At 64.0% G+C, this 21,829-nt stretch overlaps 3 protein-coding genes across 11 annotated transcripts in view; 2 read left to right on the forward strand and 1 right to left on the reverse strand.

The window, feature by feature from the left end:
- Positions 1-471: 471 nt before the first annotated feature.
- LOC144929593 (uncharacterized) lies at positions 472-3,659 on the reverse strand. The gene is made up of 4 exons (XM_078849610.1): positions 3,424-3,659; positions 2,123-2,306; positions 1,263-1,401; positions 472-751 (listed from the first exon to the last, which is right to left on the reverse strand). The coding sequence occupies exons 2-4, from the start codon at positions 2,298-2,300 to the stop codon at positions 472-474; spliced, it is 597 nt and encodes a 198-aa protein (XP_078705736.1). The 5' UTR covers positions 2,301-2,306; positions 3,424-3,659.
- Positions 3,660-7,407: 3,748 nt separating this feature from the next.
- QTRT1 (queuine tRNA-ribosyltransferase catalytic subunit 1) lies at positions 7,408-14,573 on the forward strand. Of its 3 annotated transcripts, none has more exons than XM_073318727.2 (10): positions 7,408-7,655; positions 8,442-8,510; positions 9,638-9,776; positions 10,829-10,907; positions 11,439-11,554; positions 12,109-12,247; positions 12,802-12,877; positions 13,065-13,174; positions 13,543-13,627; positions 13,858-14,573. In XM_073318727.2, exons 1-10 carry the CDS (start codon positions 7,425-7,427, stop codon positions 14,008-14,010), a joined length of 1,197 nt encoding a protein of 398 aa, XP_073174828.1. In that variant the 5' UTR covers positions 7,408-7,424; the 3' UTR covers positions 14,011-14,573. The 3 variants fall into 3 exon arrangements, with proteins under 3 accessions (XP_073174828.1, XP_073174829.1, XP_073174830.1); XM_073318728.2 differs by lacking the exon at positions 7,408-7,655 and adding an exon at positions 8,145-8,284; XM_073318729.2 differs by lacking the exon at positions 7,408-7,655 and adding an exon at positions 8,145-8,239.
- Positions 14,574-17,376: 2,803 nt separating this feature from the next.
- Positions 17,377-21,829, forward strand: part of LOC140900750 (potassium channel subfamily T member 2) — a 38,974-nt gene continuing 34,521 nt past the window's right edge. For all 7 annotated transcript variants that reach the window (XM_073318501.2, XM_073318509.2, XM_073318503.2 and 4 more), the window contains exon 1: positions 17,377-17,557. In XM_073318501.2, coding sequence (XP_073174602.1) covers positions 17,469-17,557 — 89 coding nt within the window. In that variant the 5' untranslated portion in view covers positions 17,377-17,468. The remainder of the gene's footprint in view (positions 17,558-21,829) is intronic.

Below are 21,829 nucleotides of genomic sequence, written 5' to 3' on the forward strand. Positions count from 1 at the left end.
TTCTTCAGGTCAGGGACAGTCTCACTGTCTGTACAGTGCCCAGCACAGTGTCATTGTCCCCCCACATCTGTTTGGGTCCATCAGTGCTATTGTAACACCCAGTATTCAAGGCACAGAGCCGGCCTTGTTGTCAATAGAGGGCCTGGCCCCTGCTCTTGCCAGCGGGGGGTTGAGTTAAAGCAGTTCCCTGGAACAAGGACGAGCCCCCAGGAGCCTTCACAGTGCAGAGTGTCTTTTATTTAGGATTTCTTTGGTTACAACATTAACTGCAGAGGGGAGCAGGGCCGGGTGCAGCCAGGCCCTTTGTGCCTGGAGGACTCACGGCCCCTGCTGGGTTTGTAAAACAGTTGGCTCTCGAGTACAGTTCCACCCCCTCCCCGAGACACCAGCAATTCCCAGAGGATACAAGTCCTGCCCAGCCAGGAGCAGGACTCATGTCCCCTCCACCACCCCCTGCCCCACCAGTCATTCCTAGCAGGCCCCTTTTCCACCCATTGTCTGTTGCTGCTTCCTGTCAGACTCCGGCTGCATCCGGGGCCCATGGCTGTGGCATAGGCCTTCACCTGCCTTGGTCTTGCTGCCAGTGACCTTGGCTGGGGTAACGCTGGGTTGTGCAGATGGATTTCTTGCGCCCCGAGGAGAGGCCAACACAGGGGCTCGCACCCCAGGACTCTGCATCCCTGTCACAAGCTGACTGAGCCCCAAGGGGAAGTGGCCAGCACACAGTGCTTCTGTGCTCCTCCTGGGGCTCCTGGAAGAGAAAGAAGTGTCAGCCTGCCCTCCCCAAAGCGCTAAGGGACACAGCTTCCAGAATAGACACCACCTCCTACTGGATGGGCCCAGAACTGCTCTGCTGTGTAATATAGCACAAACAGCTAATGGAGATTCTCCTCGAGCTCAAGTGACAGGGCCTTCTGGAGCAAGGGGGCTCCAAGTTCTAGCTTCATGGAGTTCTGCATGGTCACAGCATGCAGCCTAGTGGCACCTGAGTGATTATGAGTTTCCTTAGATTGTCAGCTCCTTGGAACAAGGACTGTTTGTACAGTGCCTAGCATGAAGGACAACTGGTCCACGGCTGGGGCTCTGTGCCTACTAAATAATGAATAGGCCACTGCAATGCCAAATGGCTGACTGCTCAGCTCAAGGGGGAGCACTGCATGCTGGGAGTCAGTTTCCCCAGGCTGTATCTCCTGGGTCAAAGCAAGGCAACAGGCTATATTGTATGCCAGGTCTAGTAGGAGCAGCCAATATCCCATAGTTACCTGAGGCCTGGAGAGCTGCAGGGGCTCTTGGCAGGAGAGAAAGGGAAGGCAGGCAGGGAGCGACGCTGGCGCGAGAGGTAGCCTTTGGGCAGATCCTGGGGCAGCTCCACATCCAGGCGCTCCAGGGGCAGAGCCATCTCTGAGCATGGAGAGGACAGGGAGGTGTCAGCCCAGGGCCACCATGGGAAAGTGCCCTAAAGCTAATGTGCTTGCACTGGCTCTGAAACGAGTCCTGCCACCGACTCCACCAGCCTTTTGGTCAGAGAGCTGGGCAAGCAGCACCCCCCCCATGTGGGTGAAGGAAAAGGTAGAGGCTCAAGTCACTGATGACACTCGAGCGTCTGGGATTCCAGACCCTTTGCACCAAGTCACAGTGAAAGGAGGCTCGTGTGCTGACACCCTGCCCCAGGCACTGGGCCCGGCCAGGGGCAGGAAGGTATGTGGTGCCCCAGTCGAAGAAGGGGAGCTGTGCCGGGCTGGGGCCCTGGTGAAACCACAGGCCAATGGTCTGATGGGAGCAACACCACAGAGCTAAGCTGGACGGAGCACCATGGTCATCTTCGACCGAGACACTTCTAAGCTTCTCCTTGGGGGTTGCCTGGGACTCAGGGATCTCTTCCTGGCTCTATAAACTGGGGAAAACTTACTTCACCTCTGAGCTGCTGGTTCCCTTCCCACCCCTGGTCTGCCTAGGCTGGGCGCTCTCAGGGACAGGGTCGGTCTCTTTTCGGCTCAAATCTTGGCAGGCACTTGGGGTCACAGGGTCCCTAAGAGGTGAAGGCTGCTCATCCTCAGAGACAATACAGGATCCACTGGGCCCCAGCAGGGTCAAGGCCCAGATTCCCCCCTTGAGGCCCTACCACTCCGGATCCGGCTCAGTTCTGGCCCCAGCAGCTTTCCATCGAGGCTCAGCAGGACGTATTTCTCCACCTTGATCTCCGGGCTCAGCTGATCCACTGCCCGCAGGTTCGGCCGCTCCATCGCCTCCACTCCCGGCCCAGCCCGGCGCTCCGAGCGCAAAGCATGCACCACGTTCATCTTCGGCTTGGAGAGAGAGCAGAAGGGTGGAATGGGCCAGCACAACTCCCCACCCTCAGGGTAGAGCCCGTAGCTGGTACCCTTCAAAATACTCCAGGGAGAAGGTCTATGAGCTGGCATGCGAGTGGAGGTGATCCTGGCTGTGCCAGTGGAGCAGGCTGCAGGTGTTGGGTCTTTCGCGCTTCACCCAGCACCAACCCCCTACGCAGAAGCCACACAGGCACCATGGGGACCATCTGCCCATGTTTATGGAGATACAAGGCCTGGCTATGTACATCCTACTACAGCAGCTGGCCTAGGGAAGCCCCTACAACACAGTGAGCACCCCTAGTGGGCTCACAAGCTATTTAAAGGGATGTTCTCCTAATCCTGTGTGGCACCCAAACCTACACAAGCGGTGGTGAGCTCTTTTAGCTCAGGCTTTCAGATTCAGAGATCACAGGTTCGATCCCCGCTGCCAACCACCCACCCAGGGACACAACATGACACACACTCCACTGGTGGGAACCCCTTGTGGTGATCCTGCTGCTGTCTGGACTACACCTGGTCTGATGCTAAACAAGGCCTTCAGGATGGCATGCAGCCCTCACGGCAATTGGTTTCCAGCCCTACCCAAGTGACCCCGAAGCAACACATGGGGCTAGCCACCTACACAGCCTGAAGAGGTGTCAGGGCATGCCGTCACACCACCAAGAGCTCAGACAGCTATCAGGGCCCCCTCATGTCACACCCTGCCCCAACAAGCTCAGTCTACATAGGGATGTCCCCACTGGAGGGGACCAAGGCCCAGAGAGGCTCTGTGACTTGTCCACGGTCATGCAGACTCAGTGGCAGAGCTGGGATTAGAACCCAGATCTCCAGTGTCCTGGTCCCCTCTGCCTCCAGCTGGGTCATCACCCCCACCCACCTGGTGTTCTGGCAGCTTCGCTCCCTAATTGCTCAGCCCTTCCAGAAACGCAGCTCAGGGTTTCTGGGTCAAGAGCTACCTCTCTCTGCATACTCAGCAAGACTCTGATAACCCTGCAGAGCAAGGCCTCCACCAATGCTACATGCTCACACCCCCATCCCCGCTTTGCCTAGTAGTCGCAGAATTGCAGATTCTGTGATCCTGGCCAGATTGTACCTGGTTTGTATTTCACAGCAGCTCAGTTCGATAGACACATGGCAGCTTTCCTCTGCCCTGTACCTGCCAGACAAGGTCAGACCGTTGGTCCAGCTAGCCCCACATCCTGCCTTTGGCGCTCGCTGCCTGATATTTTCTCCTTCCACAGAGCAGGTAGCCCTGCTTCCTGCCAGTACAACACATTCAACGCTGCACAGCGACTAGGAGCATAACTGAGCACTGGAGAAGGAGACTTGTCGTCCTGTCCCCCCCCCCCCCATCACCTGAGGGTCCGTGATGCCCCACACAGTGGGCAATTTAACCCACTTGTCAGCCAGAGTCCATGGTTTCACTTGAAACCACCACTTTGGCAGAGACCGAATTGCTGTGCAGGGGAGAACACAGTGTTCCGAAAGGACAAGAAAAACAATTGGGGTTTTGCTTGTGGCTGCAGAGAGGTATTACCGGAGCTAAACAGGCAGAACGATTGAACTGCAGAGGTGACAAGGGAGCCCATAAAAATAAGTGATGGGCCAGCAGCTAATTATTTTTCTCTTTTCCCCACCTCCGGCTTTCTGGATAGAACTAATTAAATCCCTCACCAGATTAAATCTATTACCCAGATTTCCCAGCTGGCTGTTTGCTAGCTACAGAGACAGCCCTCGATTGGTTTCCATTCGGGAGCCCACGCAGGGGAGCTCAGACCAGTAAATGGGCCAGGCTTCTCCTACGGATTCTTGCAGCACTTGAGACAGAGCCCTGCTAGGAAACCATTCATGAAGGGCCAGAGCTCAGCCTACAAGGAAAGCTCATGCTTGAGGTGCTGGGCTGGAACTCTGGCGCTGGATTGGATTCCTGGTTCTGCCATAGACTCCCTTGAGCACCTCACATCAGCTGGGTGCCTTCATTCCCCCATCTGTGAAGTGGGAGCAATGGGTTCCTTGTTCAGTCAGGCTCTCAGTCTCTCGTTAGGTATCCTTAGCACCTAGCACACAGAGCCCTCTAGCACACAGGGGCAGCACATTTTTGCCACAACCTCCCTAGAAATGCACACACACCCCCACACTCAAAGCACTGCCAGGGGGAACCTTTTTTGTTCTGGAGCCATGGCGGTAGCCTGGCACAGCGGGGCTATGGAGTCTGTGCATTTCAGGGTGGTGGGAAAAAGGTGCTGGATTTGTCTCCTTGCAGGTGCTCAGCCGCTCTAGCAACAGAGCTGATGCAGCATGAACAGAGTTTGCACCCCCTGCACAACACCCAGCCCCCTCTGCTTGCAAAGCTCGTCTGTCCAGAGGTTTGCTACTCACACCACACCCCATATCCAGGCCAGCAGGCAGAGCCCACCCCAAGCCACATTTGCCTTTACTGTCTAGTCCCCTATATTACCATATATTTCTATTGCAGCAGCACCTCAGAGCACCAGCTGTGGACCTGGCCTCCATTGTGCTAGGCACTGTACAAACACAGATCAACAGGCCATCACTTTTCAACTAACAAGAAAAGACACCTAGGAGCTGCCAGATCGACTCAGCCCCAGGTCCATGTAGCTCGCTAGCCAGTCTCCAACAGCAGCCAGAGCTAGTTGCTGTGAAGGAAAATCATGAAGTTTTAGAGCCCTTCTGAAAACCTTTACCAAAAGGTACAGGCTAGAAGGACTCCAGAGAACCCTGCCAAAGTCATCTAATACTTAATGCTTCCATGACAGCCTAGGACAATAAATATCACGGTTTAATTATACAGCAGTTGGAAGTGTATTTCCTCTTATCCATCTTGAATTTGCCACTTTGCATTTTAATTGTCCCCATGCTCTTGTGTTACAAGATGGAGAGTAGAAATTGGTAGGCTCTTTCCAATACCCTCCCTTATTGTACACGCTTGGGGCTCTTGCTCACCACCTCCTGATCTAGGTAGGCACAGAGGCTATGCCATTCCTACCTTGCTGCAGGGCCAGATACCTGCCATGGTTAAGGAAGAGCACCAGCCTCCCTGTCAGGACAGTCCCTACCTCAACAAGGTCATCAGTCATAACTAACACACCCAGCCATCTCCCTCTAGGAAGGATTAGAGGCAGACATCCCTCATTGCAAAGGCTGCCCCAAGTTTTAGTCCTGTAGTTAGCTGCAGTCCACACAAAATGGGCCTCCTCTTACACCCAGTATTGGAAGTTATTCACAGCAGGAATAAAAACCCATAACCCTAGGGCTGTAGAAAAATACCCTGACACCAATCCTACCCCACTAAGCCCCCTACCTGACTAATATTCCTGCACTCCTCTATGGGGCACAGTAGAGCCTACATAGAAACCTTAGCCACCCAAGCAAAAATAAAATAAAACTAAACCTTACTTACCCCCCCCAGCTATTTTCCCTTTACACCTGCCTGACAGACACCTGCAGCTGCCACCCCTGGCCCTATATACGAGGAGCCTTGACGCCCTCACTCAGCAACCTGACTCCTCACACCTGACCCTTGCCACACCTAATTCAATCTGCCCCTTATTAGGCCCCCCAACCAACCCCAGCTGCTTTCTAATAAGGTTTAGGGAGGTGATCTCTCTAAGGCAGTATCTTGCTTTTTGGGGGGCTAGAGCAAACATGTTGTGCTCTAGGCTACAAGGGGGCTTGGATGCTCAGGGGGGAACAAGAGTGGGGGATGTTTTGCTCTGGCGCATGAGGGGGCTTGGGCCCTTGGGGGGCAGGAGCAGGGGACCTGGGCTAGAGCGGGGGGGTATTGCTCTGGGGCACGAGGGGGCTTGGGCCATGGGGGGCAGCAGCAGGGGACCTGGGGCAGAGCAGGGGGGTATTGCTCTGGGGCATGAGGGGGCTCAGGCCATGGGGGGCAGGAGCAGGGGGCCTGGGTCAGAGGGGGGGTATCACTCTGGGGCACGAGGGGGCTCGGGCCATGGAGGGGCAGGAGGAGGGGGCCTGGGCCAGAGTGGGGGGGGTATCGCTCTGGGGCACGAGGGGGCTTGGGCCATGGGGGGCAGCAGCAGGGGACCTGGGGCAGAGCAGGGGGGTATTGCTCTGGGGCACGAGGGGGCTCAGGCCATGGGGGGCAGGAGCAGGGGGCCTGGGTCAGAGGGGGGGGTATCACTCTGGGGCACGAGGGGGCTCGGGCCATGGAGGGGCAGGAGGAGGGGGCCTGGGCCAGAGTGGGGGGGGGGTACCGCTCTGGGGCACGAGGGGGCTTGGGGCAGGAGCAGGGGGCCTGGGTCAGAGGGGGGGGTATTACTCTGGGGCACGAGGGGGCTCGGGGCAGGAGCAGGGGGCCTGGGTCAGAGGGGGGGTATCACTCTGGAGCACGAGGGGGCTCGGGCCTTGGGGGCAGGAGCAGGGGGCCTGGGCCAGAGCTGGGGGGAGTATCACTCTGGGGCACGAGGGGGCTCGGGCCATGGAGGGGCAGGAGGAGGGGCCTGGGCCAGAGTGGGGGGGGGTATCGCTCTGGGGCACGAGGGGGCTTGGGCCATGGGGGGCAGCAGCAGGGGACCTGGGGCAGAGCAGGGGGGTATTGCTCTGGGGCACGAGGGGGCTCAGGCCATGGGGGGCAGGAGCAGGGGGCCTGGGTCAGAGGGGGGGGTATCACTCTGGGGCACGAGGGGGCTCGGGCCATGGAGGGGCAGGAGGAGGGGGCCTGGGCCAGAGTGTGGGGGGGTACCGCTCTGGGGCACGAGGGGGCTTGGGGCAGGAGCAGGGGGCCTGGGTCAGAGGGGGGGGTATTACTCTGGGGCACGAGGGGGCTTGGGGCAGGAGCAGGGGGGCTGGGTCAGAGGGGGGGTATCACTCTGGAGCACGAGGGGGCTCGGGCCTTGGGGGCAGGAGCAGGGGGCCTGGGCCAGAGCTGGGGGGAGTATCACTCTGGGGCACGAGGGGGCTCGGGCCTAGTGGGGAGGCTGAAGCCTGAACATGACAGCTGCGCTGCGACCCCCGCTCCCGCGTTGCCCAGGCAACGAGGGCGGCTCGGAATCACGTGACCGTGCCCAAGATGGTGCCGCCTAGGGAGGCGTCACGTGACTCCCGGCCAAGATGGCGGCGCCCAGCAGCCGCGGCCCGGCGCTGTCCCTGCGCGTGGTGGCCGAGTGCGGGCTGAGCAAGGCCCGGGCCTGCGAGCTGCGGCTGCCGCACGGCCCCGTGCTCAGCCCGGTCTTCATGCCCGTGGGCACGCAGGGCACCATGAAGGGGATCACGGCCCGGCAGCTGGAGGGGCTGGGCTGCCGCATCTGCCTGGGCAACACCTACCACCTGGGCATGAGGCCGGTGCGCGACCGCCCCCCCACCCCACCCCACCCCGGGCGTGAGGCCGGTGCGCGACCGCCCCCCCACCCCACCCCACCCCGGGCGTGAGGCCGGTGCGCGACCGCCCCCCCACCCCACCCCGGGCGTGAGGCCGGTGCGCGACCGCCCCCCCCCCGCCCCCCCCCCGGGCGTGAGGCCGGTGCGCGACCCCCCCCCCCCCCGGGCGTGAGGCCGGTGCGCGACCGCCCCCCCCCCCCCGGGCGTGAGGCCGGTGCGCGACCGCCCCCCCCCCCGGGCGTGAGGCCGGTGCGCGACCGCCCCCCCGCCCCCCCCCCCGGGCGTGAGGCCGGTGCGCGACCGCCCCCCCGCCCCCCCCCCCGGGCGTGAGGCCGGTGCGCGACCGCCCCCCCGCCCCCCCCCCCGGGCGTGAGGCCGGTGCGCGACCGCCCCCCCCCGCCCCCCCCCCCCCGGGCGTGAGGCCGGTGCGCGACCGCCCCCCCCACCCAGGGGTCTAATTCCCCCCCACACACACACTTTTCCACCTGGCTATGAGTGAGGCTTGTGGTTGTCTGACCCTCCCTGCTCACCTGCCGCGTGGTCATGAGGTCAGTGAGTGTCCCTGTCCCTGCAATCTCGGCGTAGTCTGTCGGGTGGGTGTAAAAGCCTGTTCTTTGTTGTTTGTTTGTTTGTTTTTTTGCGGGGGGGGGGGTTAGCTGGTGCTTCTGGAGTTCTGATTTCTGGAGAATCCTTGGGCCTGTGTTCAAATTTCTAACCAAGCTTTTTCCCACCCTTCTAAACCCACCTCAGGGGCCTGAGCTCATCAAACAAGCCAACGGCCTTCATGGGTTCATGAACTGGCAACAGAACCTGCTCACGGTGAGTGGGGCTCACCAGGGCTGGGCGAGGAGGCGGGTTTCAGAGGCCTGATCCCTGTGGGTTGGTGGTGAGAGGGGGAGCAGGTTAGAAGCCAGGCACTCTGGCAGCTTCTCATGGGAGCTTGGCTCTGGAGGGGTGAATCGGGGGCCCCTCTGGGCAGGGTGGGTGGTCCGGATTGGGGCCCCTATGGGCAGTGTGCCAGGACATTTCAGAGCTGGGCTGCAGCATGGAGCCCCAGTGTGTTTCCCCTGTGTTAACCCTTTCTTATCTGGGGCTTTTCTTGACTGTTGCTCTGTTCAGGGTTTGCACAGCACCTCGTACAGCCATGGGGTCCTAGGTGCTACCGTAATACACGTAATACATAATGTGCAGCCCCTAGCACAATGGGCCACGATGGGTGCCTAGGTGCTACCGTAATACACGTAATACATAATGTGCAGCCCCTAGCACAATGGGCCACGATGGGTGCCTAGGGGCTACCGTAATACACCTAATAGATAATACAGAGTGTACCTTTAGTGTTAGTGGAACATCCCACGTTGAAGCGGCTTCTGTACTATGTATCTACAGGTTCAGCCTGGGCACCGGCAGGGCAAGCTCCGGCCCGTGGCTAACATGCCTCTGTGCTGCCCCAGCGGGGCCCCTTGCCCCCAGCAGCGAGCGGGGAAGCCTCTGAGGCTGCTGTTTAGCACCATTTGCCTCACTGAGCACCTGGGAGAGGATGACTAGCAAGCGGCCTCGTGGTGAAGGCGGTGGTCTGGCACTTGGGGGGTCTGGCTTTGATTCCTGGCTCTGCCGCTGACTCCCTGCGGGACCTTGGACAAGTCAGTGACTACCTGTGCCTCAGTTTGCCCATCTGTAAAGAGGGCATTGTAAGGAAGCTCACTAATGACTGAAGTGCTCAGATGCTCCAGTGATGGGGGCCTATGGAACAACTGAGGTAGATGGGCCACTGTCAGCCTGGAGTGGGCTCAAAGCAGAGGCCTGGAGTCTCCGTCCCCCTCCCTCAAGCTATCCAGCCTCCCTTCTCCCTATGTTGCACCTGTGACCCCTAGACAGTATCTCTGACCTAAATCTCAGCACCCCCTGGCCTGGTATTCTCTAGCTCTCGATGGGCTTGTTCGCAGGACAGCGGCGGGTTCCAGATGGTCTCCCTGGTGGAGCTGTCTGAGGTGACGGAGGAGGGTGTCCGCTTCCAGTCTCCGTACAATGGGGAAGAGATCCTGCTGACGCCGGAGAAATCCATCGAAATCCAGAACACGCTGGGTAACTTGTGCTGTTTGGGAGCCGCTGGCTGGGTCCCTGGTGCCTACCAGTGGCTGTACACAATGGGGCCATCCTTTAAAAAGGCATCCCCAAGGTGCAGACCGACCTAGAAAAGGAATTTTGAGTTTGAGCTGGTAACTCAGGAGGGAGCACTCGCCCTTGCAGCCCCAGTGCTGTGGGGGTTCAGTGGGGGGCACTGTCCCTTTGGAGGCAGTGCTGACCCAGTGCTGTACTGCCGGGGCAGGGTGGGGTGCTCATCTGGGAGTGTTTATCCCAGTGCCCTGGGGCAGTACGGGAGGGTTGCTGAGCTCTGGGGGAAGAAGTGGGGAAGTGAGATCCTCTCCTGTGGTTATTGAAGCTCCACATGGAGTTCAAGCCCTGTGGTGAGCTCTGGCCAGACCTCCCCACTTCTGTTACATTCTGCCACCCTAATCCCCTGTTGCCTGTGGAAATCCAGCTCCCGGTGGGGCTGAGCCCTGGTGTGTTGCTTCCGTGGGTTGCATGTGGCCTCGAATACTGCCACGCCAGTGTCGCGAGAGACCAGGGACCGGGTCACTCTGGTTCCTTCGAATCCTGTCGGCGGCGGGAACAACGGAAAGTCATGGCCGTCTGCTGGCTGCTTAGTGGAATGAGTCTGGTAGATCTCAGACCACGTCAAGTGCCAGATGCTCCCCGAGGGGTGGGTAAATAACACCCCCACCCCCACTTCTTAACGTCTTCAAAGCACAGAAGACATTAAGTGCAGTGGATGGTTTTCCTTTGGTTAAAGCAGAGTGGGGTCTAGTGGTTAGAGTTGGGGGGGCTGAGAGCCAGGACTCCTGGTTCTCTCCCTGATCTGGAAGGGGAGTGGGCTGCAGTGGAGGGCAGGGGGTTGGGAGCCAGGAGTCTTGGGTCCTGTTCTGGGCTCTGGGGGGGGATGTGAAGCTCAGGGCAGAGAATCAGAGCCATCCCCCTAGAGATTGGCCCTCCCCTGGCTCGCGGGGCCCTCCCCAGGCAAGTGGGAGCTGCCGCAGGCTCCTGGCTCAGGCTGCCTCTCCCTGTTCCCTTCCTAGGCTCAGACATCATGATGCAGCTGGATGACGTGGTGAGCAGCACCGTCACGGGGCCCCGAGTGGAGGAAGCCATGTACAGGTTTGTCCAATCTCTGTAGCGCCCCCCCACCTCTGTGGCTGGCGGATAATGCCCAGCTGAGCCTTCCCGAAGCAAGCGCCCCACTCGGGCTCCTCCACCCCCTGCTTTATCCCTCGTCCTAGGAGCCTGGTGGGGTGCCAGGCTCCTCGCCCCATTCGCTCCACGGGGTGGGTTTAACCCTGGGCAGGCCGGAGCCTCATCGCTGGTGGGTCCCAGCTGCGGGCGAGTGGAGGGCGTTCCCGTCTCGCCTAGTTCGCCCCCCCGCCCCGTGTGGCTGAGCTGTTTGTCCATCGATCTCCAAGTGCTTCCCAAAGCAGGTCCCTATCATTACTATCCTCGTTTTACAGATGGTGAAACTGAGGCACAGGGCAGTGAAGCGGCTTGCGCAGGGTGACCCAGCAGGTTGGGGGGCAGGGCCAGGAACAGAACCCAGCCTTTCCGAGTCCCAGTCCAGGGCTTTATCCATGAGGCCCCGCTGTCTCCAACTCTCCTGTGGGGTGGCAGGGACTGAGCGGGCCGGGTGCATTGCAGGTCGATTCGCTGGCTGGACCGCTGCATTGCTGCCAACAGCAAACCCAATGAGCAGAACCTCTTCGCCATCATCCAGGGTGGGCTGGACCCTGCCCTCCGCACCAAGTGTCTGGAAGGTAACGGAGACCTGGCTCTGCTCACTCCGGTAACAGCTGGTCTCTGTGCTCCGAGCCCGGGGATGGATGGGCTGGACTTGGGGGCTGGGATGACCGTGGGCAAGTCCCTGCTTCCCTCTGGGCCCCAGTTCCCATCTGGACAATGGTAATTCTTCCCGTGTCCAGATAGACCGTGAGCTCCTTGGCACGGGCCCGATCTCGGGCGGCCGTACCTGTGTTGCTGGGTGGTTTCCCCTCTCCAGAGCTGCCGGGAAGCCGGGCAGGGCCTGGTCTGGGCTCGCCAGCCCTACTGTGGTCGTGGGAGCTGTGTGGGGCCGTGATGCCTGCGGCGGGAAGCTCCCGGCTGGCTTTGGGGTAGGATTTAGAGCTGCTGGAGGGGACTAACCCTGTGGGATGGGGGCATGCCCTGGGGGTGAGGCGAAGGAAGGGGGTGTAGAAGCTGCCTCTTCCCCCTTAGCCTGTGGAGACCCTCACGAGGGCATGGGTAGGAGTGATCCTGCCCTACCCCTTCCCCCTTAGGGACGGGACCTTCCTAGCTCTGTTTCCATCCCCAGAGATGACGCAGCGGGACGTGCCCGGCTTCGCCATCGGGGGGCTGAGCGGCGGTGAGGCGAAGGATCACTTCTGGAGGATGGTGACCCTCAGCACCGACCATCTCCCCAGGGGGAAGCCCCGCTATCTCATGGGGGTTGGGTAGGTGTCGACGCCGAGCAGCGTCCACTCCCTGGCTCCCCCCTTCTTCTGGGGCTTTCGGCTGGGCTTGGCATCTCGGGGGACTGGTTCCCTCCGCTTGGGCTCAGGGATTGTCCCGTCTACGCAGCACCTGCTGCTGCTGGGGTGCTTCATGCTGCAGAACCTAGGGGGTTCAGGTGCCTGGGGCAGCAGCGCCTCATGCGGGGAACCAAGGGGGTTCAGGCGCTTGAGGCCTAGTGTGCAAGTTGAAGCTGAAACATGGCTGCCTAGTTACCCCACTTCCTCCTGGGTCATGGGAGGGGAGCATGTGACCCTTCACCAAGAGGGTGATGCCCGGGGGCTGGCAGGTATGGCCCACACTCGGGCAGGGCAGGGCCCCAATTCTAACACCCCTTCCCCACCCATGTGCCTCACCCTGCCCTCCAGAGGGCCTTGGGTCGTCTCGCTCCCTCTCCTGAGGTTCCCCAGGTTTGTGCTGGGTGTCTGGGGCCCTAGGCTGAGACCCGATGTGCTCACGGGCCAGTTTGCAGAGCTGTCGTCTCCCCCACCCCCAGCTACGCCACGGACCTGGTGGTCTGCGTTGCCCTGGGCTGCGACATGTTTGACTGCGTCTTCCCCACCCGGACAGCGGTGAGTGGCTGCACTCAGGGAACGGGGTGGGGGTGGGGGGGTCAGTCTGTCTGTCTACACCCTGGGCTGCTCTTCTGTTTGCTGGGATGCCCCATAGTGATGGGCAGGTAACTGGGATCACACACCCCACCCCATAACCCCTTGTTGGCCACAGTCTCAGTGACCAGCCGGATCCTTTCCCTCCCAGCGCTTCGGCTCGGCCCTGGTGCCCTGGGGCTCCCTGCCAGTAAAGAACAAGCAGTTCGCCAAGGACTTCCGGCCCATCGACGAGAACTGCGACTGCCCCACCTGCCGCAGGTGCGTGCCCTGGGTCGGGGGAGGGGGGCAGGCAAGGGTCGTTCCCCTCCCTGTGGCGGCCACCTCGCCCCGCTGATGGGCTGGGAGCCAGCTGCGTGCTGGGCACCTCAAAGTGAGTTGGTGCTTGGGGGGTGGGGGGCGTTGGGTCCCCACCTTCAGCACGGATCTCCTGCCCTGGTGAGGGGGGGTGGAGGACAGAGCTGCCCTCACCCCAGGGTACTGACCCCCGATCCCAGCCTTTCTCTCAGCCGTGGCTCGTCGCCAGGGGCTCCCATGGGTCTCTCGAGCTCTGTCCCTTCCGAGGCTGCCCCAGGAGGGTCGGTTCCTGGGGCCTTCACCTCCTTCACCGCGACGTTTCCCCGTCCCAGGTACAGCCGGGCCTTCCTGCACGCCCTGGTCCGCAGCGAGACGGTTGCCATGCACCTCCTCACAGTACACAACATCGCCTACCAGGTGGGTCCCCAGGGCGCCACCCGCCGGAGTGCTGCCCTCTAGGCCGGGCGTTAACAGCCCTGGAGGCTGGGGGGGCGCAGCAGGGCTGTTAAATTTGCTGCTGCTTCCTCCCGGGAGCCAGGCGGGTTCTGGGTGTGTGGCGAGCCCCTGGGTCTGTCCCCGGTCGGTGGGGAGGGGATGTGGGAAGTATCTGAGCTGTTCAGGGTGTAATCTGTTCCCCTCCCCTACAGTTGAATCTGATGCGGTCGATCCGGGAGAGCATCGTGGAGCAGAGGTTCCCGCAGTTCGTTCGGGACTTCATGAGAACCATGTACGGCAGCCGGGAGCGGTACCCGCCATGGGCTGTGGAGGCCCTGGCCTCGGTCAATATCACCCTGGAGTGATGGGGGGATGGGGGGGAGGTTGTTTTTCACTCCCTGTCCCCTCCAAAGAAGATGAGCTTGGAGGAGCACAGAGAATCTCTTCTTGACCTGGATTATCCCAGCTCTTCCCGCCCCCAGCAGATACCCCGGGAGTGGGAGGGGTCAGACCTGTAGCCCAGCCGGCCCCATCTTCTGATGCCCGTGCCCAGCGGTGACGGCTCTTCGTAGCGTCTCCACCATGGGACGAGGGGGGGTCGGTGAGTCTGCAGCACAGAGCTCCTCTGTGCAAAGGGTTCTGGGTAACACGGGAGCCCTCAATCGGGCTCGTGGCAGGAGCAGTGCCAGGGCCTGGGTTGTGGGGTCAAAAGAGTTAAAACCCAGCAGCCTCCAAGCTCATTAAGAAGGGGGCCTGGGAATGATTTTAAGCTTTCTTTTTGTTTTACTGTCCCGTCCCGCCTTTGTACACGGTTTGTAATTAACGGTTGGGTTTTTAACGAGGCGGAGCCAGGTGCTCTGCTCCCCACTGGGCTGGGCACTGCCCATCAGCCCCCAATAAAGGCTGTGAAGCTGCCAGTGGAGATGGATCAGCCTGTTGTGGGGAGTTGACTTGTGGGGGTGTGGCTGGCTTGGGGCAAAGACTGGGCCCCTCCACACCGGTCTGGTCTGGCAGGTGCACGACATCCCCCTCCGCTGCAGGATGCCAGAGACACCTACATGGCAGGGCACATGCCTGCTTGTGACATGGAAGGGTGGGCAAATCCCCTTACAGCCTGGACAGTGGGAGGGAGCACCTGAGCTGTTCTGCATCCCTTGTGCTGGGTCTGAACCTGCTCAAGAGCATCCGCCTCTAGGCTGTGGTGCAGGGGTGGTCTCTACAGGGGTCCTTTGCCCCTGCGCTCAGATGCAGCCACTTCTGGGGTGGGACATGGCAGCTGTTCAACAGCGGTACAGCACCAGTGCTTGGTGCATGGAGTGAACAGGAGCGCGGGGAGGCAGGGCTGGGCCTGTGCTGTCTGGGGAAAGCTTTGGTGCTCGCCTCCGACCTGTTTGGTGCCTGAGGGCTGCTGACGTGGCCGAGGCCTGGAGGTGAGCTGGGCTTGTGGGTGGGCCCCCCCACCACTATCTAGCTCAGGGACGATCTAGCCACTCTCCAGCAGCAGCCTGTCACAGACCCTACGGGGTGCCCCAGTCCCTATGCACTGGGCTGGGGGCGGGGGTGGGGAAGCAGGGCCCAGGATACCAGCTGGGGCCTCATGGACCTGGCTTCAAGTCCCTGCTGTGCTGCAGCCTCTCCGTGTGATCTCATGCCAGTGGTGTAGTGTCTCCGTGCCTCGGTTTCCCCATGTGTCCAGTGGCACTAATAGCCCTGCCTCCCCAGCAGGCTGGGAGGGCAAATGGGGCAGCGCCCGAGGTGCCTAGAACAGGAGCGGCTGCAGCCCGTGGCGCTGTGCGTTTCCCATCTCCTTCCAAGCCCCGACTCCTGCCTCTCCCGCTCCCCAAGCCCAGCCCGGGGGGGGTCCCCCCAGCAGGTTGTGATCTGTTCCATGGGGAAAGCATCCCCGGGGGGCCAGCTGCTGGGAATGGGAGGTTCCCCTGTCGGCCAGTAGGGGGCAGCAGGTGCCTGGCGAAAGCGGGGCCCTGGTGGCGCTGCAGCGAGCTCGGGAGGTTCTGCTGCCTGCGTGCAGGGGGCTGTACGGTCAGTGCTCTTGGCATCCTGATGGGGACCCTGCACTGGCTTCTGCTGTCCTGGAGCAGGGACTGCTGCAGGGAGGGGTGATCGGGTACCAGAAGAACCCAGGAGTCCTGGCTCCGAGGCCCCCTTTCTCTAAGCCACCCAACGCAACTCCCCCCCGGTGGGTTCCTGTTCCCGCCCCCCCTGGCTTGTGCCCGGTAAAGCAGCAGGCTGGGAAGATCCGGTGCATTTGTTAGCCCTGCCTGCTCCATCCATCCTGCTTTTGACCCGGGTTCCTCTTGTCCCTGCCAGCCCAGGAAGGAGCCCAGGGGTGAGGGTGCTGGGAAGGGGTAGCACTGCCCGGGCTCCTGGTGAGCTGCAGGTAGGAGAGGGTGGTGCTGCGGCTCCTCAGTTCTGGGCACATTCAGCTTTGCAAACCCTCCAGGGAAAGAGACCGGCCTTGCCGGGGTCCCCCTGCCTGGGCCATCAAAATCACAGGGCGGGCGCTCCCCTGGCACATATCCCCGGCCCGGGGCAATGCTTCCAGCTGTGGTGGACCCAGGTACGTAGAGCCGTTGGCAACCCAGGGGTTAAGCCATACATGGGTTGGGCCCACCTGCAAGGTGTCTCCTATGCCAGGCCGCACCTGGCGTGATGCACGGACACAGTGTAAGCAGCTCGCTGTGGAGGGCAGGGTGGGGGTGAGGTGCCCTGGCCTAGGAGAAGCGGCAGAGAACAGGGCCTGGGGATGGGGGGGGAGCTGGGTGCGATAGGGGAGAGGAAGGGCGCCATGGTGCTGGGGGAGAGAGACACGCTAGTGCAGGGGCGCACACAGAGAGGTCCAGGAGCTGGAGTCTCTTCCTGGGTGTGCATGATAGGCTGTCCGTGAATGCAGCCGCCAGGGGTTCACGGCCACCACCGGGAGGGGAGTGGGGTCTAGTGGTTAGAGCAGGGCAGGTGGGAGCCAGGACTCCTGGGTTCTCTCCCCAGCGTGGGTGGGGGGGGAGTGGTGTCTGGTGGTTTGGGAGAGGGGGCGGGTTCTATCCTGGCTCTGGGAGGGGAGTGGGGGCTAGCGGTTAGAAGAGGGGTCCTGGGAGCCAGGACTCCTGGGTTCTCTCCCCAGCGTGGGGGGGGGAGTGGTGTCTGGTGGTTTGGGAGAGGGGGGCGGGTTCTATGCCGGCTCGGGGAGGGGCGTGGGGGCTGGCGGTTAGAAGAGGGGTCCTGGGAGCCAGGACTCCTGGGTTCTCTCCCCAGCGTGGGGGGGGGAGTGGTGTCTGGTGGTTTGGGAGAGGGGGGCGGGTTCTATGCCGGCTCTGGGAGGGGCGTGGGGGCTGGCGGTTAGAAGCGGGGCAGGGAGGAGCATCTTGTCCCCCGGAGCCCGAGGGGTTAAGAGGGAGGGAGCCCGGGCAGCGGCCCCCCGGCGAGGGGCGGGTCGGCGCGGCCCCTCCTGCTGGAAACGCCCCCCCGCCGTCCCTGCCGGAGACCGAGCCGCGCTCAGCGCCGGGGGCCGGGCCGTGGGCGAGCGGCAGCGCCCCGGGGGGCAGCCAGGGCGGGGGCAGCTCCCAGGCTGCTGCAGGAGCCGGGCACCTGCCGCCCCCCGGCCGGCGAGCCGAGGCCGATGGCGCCGGCTGCCGGCCTCCCTCCCCAGCCCGGGCGGCGGGCGGCGAGCGGCTCCGGGGCGCCCGCGCCGCCCCGCCGTGCCCCTGGGCCCCGGGCGTAGCCGGCCGCCCTGGCTAGCGGCGCCCGGTGCCCGGCAGCCGCCGGGGCGCAGGCGAGCGCCGGCGGGACGGCGGCGTCGGGAGCCGGCATGGCGGAGCTGGAGAAGGAGGTTCTGCCCCTGCCCCCGCGCTACCGCTTCCGCGACCTGCTGCTGGGGGACTGGCAGGCCGACGAGAGGTGCGGGGGGCCCCACCCTGGCGCTGGCGGGGGGGGCTGGGCGAGGGGCGGGCTGGACGGGGCGCTGGGCGAGGGGCGCGCGGGGCGCTGGCAGGGTGGGGGCTGGGCGAGGGGCGGGCTGGATGGGGCGCTGGCAGGGTGGGGGGGCTGGGCGAGGGGCGCGCGGGGCGGGCTGGATGGGGCGCTGGCAGGGTGGGGGGGCTGGGCGAGGGGCACACGGGGCGGGCTGGACGGGGCGCTGGCAGGGTGGGGGGGCTGGGCGAGGGGCGCGCGGGGCGGGCTGGATGGGGCGCTGGCAGGGTGGGGGGGCTGGGCGGGCTGGATGGGGCGCTGGCAGGGTGGGGGCTGGGCGAGGGGCGGGCTGGACGGGGCGCTGGCAGGGTGGGGGGGCTGGGCGAGGGGCACACGGGGCGGGCTGGACGGGGCGCTGGCAGGGTGGGGGGGCTGGGCGAGGGGCGGGCTGGACGGGCCGCTGGCAGGGTGGGGGGGCTGGGCGAGGGGCGCGCGGGGCGCTGGCAGGGTGGGGGCTGGGCGAGGGGCGGGCTGGACGGGGCGCTGGGCGAGGGGCGGGCTGGACGGGGCGCTGGCAGGGTGGGGGGGCTGGGCGAGGGGCACACGGGGCGGGCTGGACGGAGCGCTGGCAGGGTGGGGGGGCTGGGCGGGCTGGACGGGGCGCTGGCAGGGTGGGGGCTGGGCGAGGGGCGGGCTGGATGGGGCGCTGGCAGGGTGGGGGGGCTGGGCGAGGGGCGCGCGGGGCGGGCTGGATGGGGCGCTGGCAGGGTGGGGGCTGGGCGAGGGGCGGGCTGGACGGGGCGCTGGGCGAGGGGCGGGCTGGACGGGGCGCTGGCAGGGTGGGGGGGCTGGGCGAGGGGCACACGGGGCGGGCTGGACGGGGCGCTGGCAGGGTGGGGGGGCTGGGCGAGGGGCGGGCTGGACGGGCCGCTGGCAGGGTGGGGGGGCTGGGCGAGGGGCGCGCGGGGCGGGCTGGACGGGGCGCTGGCAGGGTGGGGGGGCTGGGCGGGCTGGATGGGGCGCTGGCAGGGTGGGGGGGCTGGGCGAGGGGCGCGCGGGGCGGGCTGGATGGGGCGCTGGCAGGGTGGGGGGGCTGGGCGAAGGGCGGGCTGGATGGGGCGCTGGCAGGGTGGGGGGGCTGGGCGAGGGGCACACGGGGCGGGCTGGACGGGGCGCTGGCAGGGTGGGGGGGCTGGGCGAGGGGCGCGCGGGGCGGGCTGGATGGGGCGCTGGCAGGGTGGGGGGGCTGGGCGGGCTGGATGGGGCGCTGGCAGGGTAGGGGGGCTGGGCGAGGGGCGGGCTGGACGGGGCGCTGGCAGGGTGGGGGGGCTGGGCGAGGGGCGCGCGGGGCGGGCTGGATGGGGCGCTGGCAGGGTGGGGGAGCTGGGCGCGGGGCGGGCTGGATGGGGCGCTGGCAGGGTGGGGGGGCTGGGCGAGGGGCGCGCGGGGCGGGCTGGATGGGGGGCCCCAGAGAGGCTGGTCCCTGCTCCAGCTTTGCCAGCCCACCTCTGGTGCGAGCTGTGCCCAGGCAGTCCTGGGGGCGTCGGGCTCTCTGGGGCGGGGCCCCCATGCCCTGGTTCCTGTGTTGCCTGCCGCAGCCTCCCCGGGCTCTCGGCCTGGGCTCTGAGTCTGCTGCCCGCCTGCCCGAAACACTTTGCCCTGGGAGCTGGGTGCGTGATTTCCGCTGGGTGGCCCCTCGTCTTCCCCTGCCCCCCATTCCCTCTCTGAGGACAGGGTAGGGGGGGCTCAATCTCCCTCCCCCGATCGGTGCCACCACCCCGAGAGCCTCCCCCATGCTCCCTGCCCCTGCTGATGCCAGTGTCGCCTGCCGCTTCTGGGCCCTCAGCCAGAGGGATGGGGACAAATGGGGAGGTGTTGCCTCGGGGCGGAAGGGAGCGGCAGCGTGGTCTGGTGATCTGGGGGGTGGGGTACCAGGACTCCTGGGTTCTGTTCCCAGCTCTGGGAGGGGAGTGGGGTCTAGTGGTTAGAGCAGGAGGCACTGGGAGCCAGGACTCCTGGGTTCTCCCCCCAGCTCTTGGGGAAGGTGTAAGCTCCGGATCAGAACGGATGGCATGGTCCTGGGGACACTGGGAAGCCCATGTTGGGTGGTTCTGGGCAGCGGCAGGGGCCACCGGCTGGCTTTCGGTGGCTCTCCGTAGCGCCTGAGGTGTCACCTGGCGCCCCAGGGTCCTTGGCGGCTGCTGCATGGGATCTCCCGGGGGGCTGCCTGGCTTCTCCTGGGCACAGCAGGGGCCTCGGCGGCTCTGTGTGGAGCTGCTGAGCATGGGGGCAGGTCCCGCAGGGTGTGTGGAGCTGGGCGCTTTCCCTGTGGCAGGGCAGGGGACGGGGTGGGGGTTTGGGGCAGTGCGTGGGGCTCTGTCTGGTGTCCCCGGGGGTCTCCCTGGCTCTGACTGGCATGCATGGGGCATGGGATGGTGCAGCAGTGTCCCCCCGGGCCGCTGCAGGCACTGGGGGCTTTCCCCACAGTGTCGCGTGTCCATGGGGCACTTCCAGTGTGGGCACAGGCTGCCCTAGTGAGAGCCCCCCTGCTGCACCATGTGGGGGCAAGGACTCCAGGCAGCGGCTGGGTGCCCCACCCCCACCCCCAGCCCTGCTCTGAGGGATCCCCCGGGGGACGCTCCATGGCTCATGCAGTCCCCAGCCTCTCGGCTGAGCCAGCCAGTCCCCCTGGAGACCTTGCCCCTGGGGTCAGATTGGAGCCGCTGTCCCCTTGAGGGGAAAGGCCTCGTGTCCCATTCCCCACCCCCCTGGGCCAGCCAGTCCCTGCTGCTCTGGGCCTGGATGGTGAGGGGCACCAGCATAGCTGGCTGGGGGAGCCCAGGGCTGGGACAGAGGGGGGCTCCATGTCGGGCTTGAGGGGCACCCGCGAAGCTGGGGGGTGGGAGGAGCCTGGGGCTGGGTTAGCGGCGGGGCGCTGCAGGTCAGGAGTGAGGGGCAGCGGCAGAGCTTGGGGGCAGGGGGAAGCCCAGCGTGAGGCTGGTCTGGGTCTGTGCTTCCAGTGACCCGAGTCTCGGTGGCCTGGGGCTGTTGGGATCTAGCAGCTCCTAAGGGGTTAACGAAGCTGCGAGCCCAGACTGGGGGTGGGGGTGGGGGGTGTTTTCAGAGCTTCCCTGAAGCCCATTTCCCACCCCCATCCCCCAATCCACCCACACCCCTCCTCCTAGCCTGCTTCCAGCGACAGTCACCAGCTGCTGCCTGACTCCAGCGCCTGATCATTGGAGCGAGGGATATGGGGGTAGCTTAGCTGCACCCCGGGCTGTTGCAGGGAGATGCGGGGGGGGGGGGGGTGTGGACAGGAAGGAGTGGGGGGGATATCCTCTTCAACCTCAACTCATTGTCCCCCCGTCGCCCCTGCTCCTTCCCCTTGGGCAGAGGCCGCCTGGAGCCAGATCCCTGCAGCCTGAGCAGGTACCCGGGGCTGCCGGCTGGTGCCAGCTAGGGGAACCTTCCAGGGCTTTACGTGCCAGCCTGGATCTGGCCCAGCAGGCAGAGGCTGTGTGGAAATTATAGCTGGAGAAGATCTGTTGTGGTTAATCAGGTGTATCCGGCTGTGGTGCACACAGACCACAACCCAGCTCCAGGGGTCCCCAGCGACCGTCCCTCCCCCAGAGAGCTCACCAAGGATCATTCCCACCCTCTTACAAAGGGAGGACTGAGGGCCAACACAGACAAAGGTGTCACGGCATCCCCAGGCGAAGCTCTGGAACTGCTCCCCATGAAGCCAGGCAGGAGTCCGGGGAAGTCTCTCTGGGAGCAGCCTGTCTGCAGGACACACAGCTCACCCGGCTTCCACCTTCAACATCCTCTGCCCCTCCGTGCACTTTCCCCAGTGAGTCCGCCCAGGCGGGGTCCTGGGGAAGCCAGAGGGTCCTGCCCCCCAACTCCACAGTCAGACGGGACTCTCAGCCAGCCAGTAAAACAGAAGGTTTATTAGACAACAGGGACATGGTCTGACACAGAGCTTGTAGGTGCAGAGAACAGGACCCCTCAGCTGGGTCCATTTTGAGGGGGGCAGTGAGCCAGACAACCACGTCTGCCCTTCACTCCATGTCTCCAGCCAGCACCAAACTGAAACAGCCTCCCCAACCCCCCGGGCTTTGTCCCTTTCCTGGGCCAGGAGGGCACCTGATTCCTTTGTTCTCCAACCCTTTAGCTCTCACCTTGCAGGGGGGAAGGGCCCAGGCCATCAGTTGCCAGGAAACAGGGTGTCGGCCATTCCCTGTGTCCAGACCCCTGCAC

Source organism: Lepidochelys kempii, chromosome 20 (assembly GCF_965140285.1).
Source record: "Lepidochelys kempii isolate rLepKem1 chromosome 20, rLepKem1.hap1, whole genome shotgun sequence".
Lineage (NCBI taxonomy): Eukaryota > Metazoa > Chordata > Testudines > Cheloniidae > Lepidochelys > Lepidochelys kempii.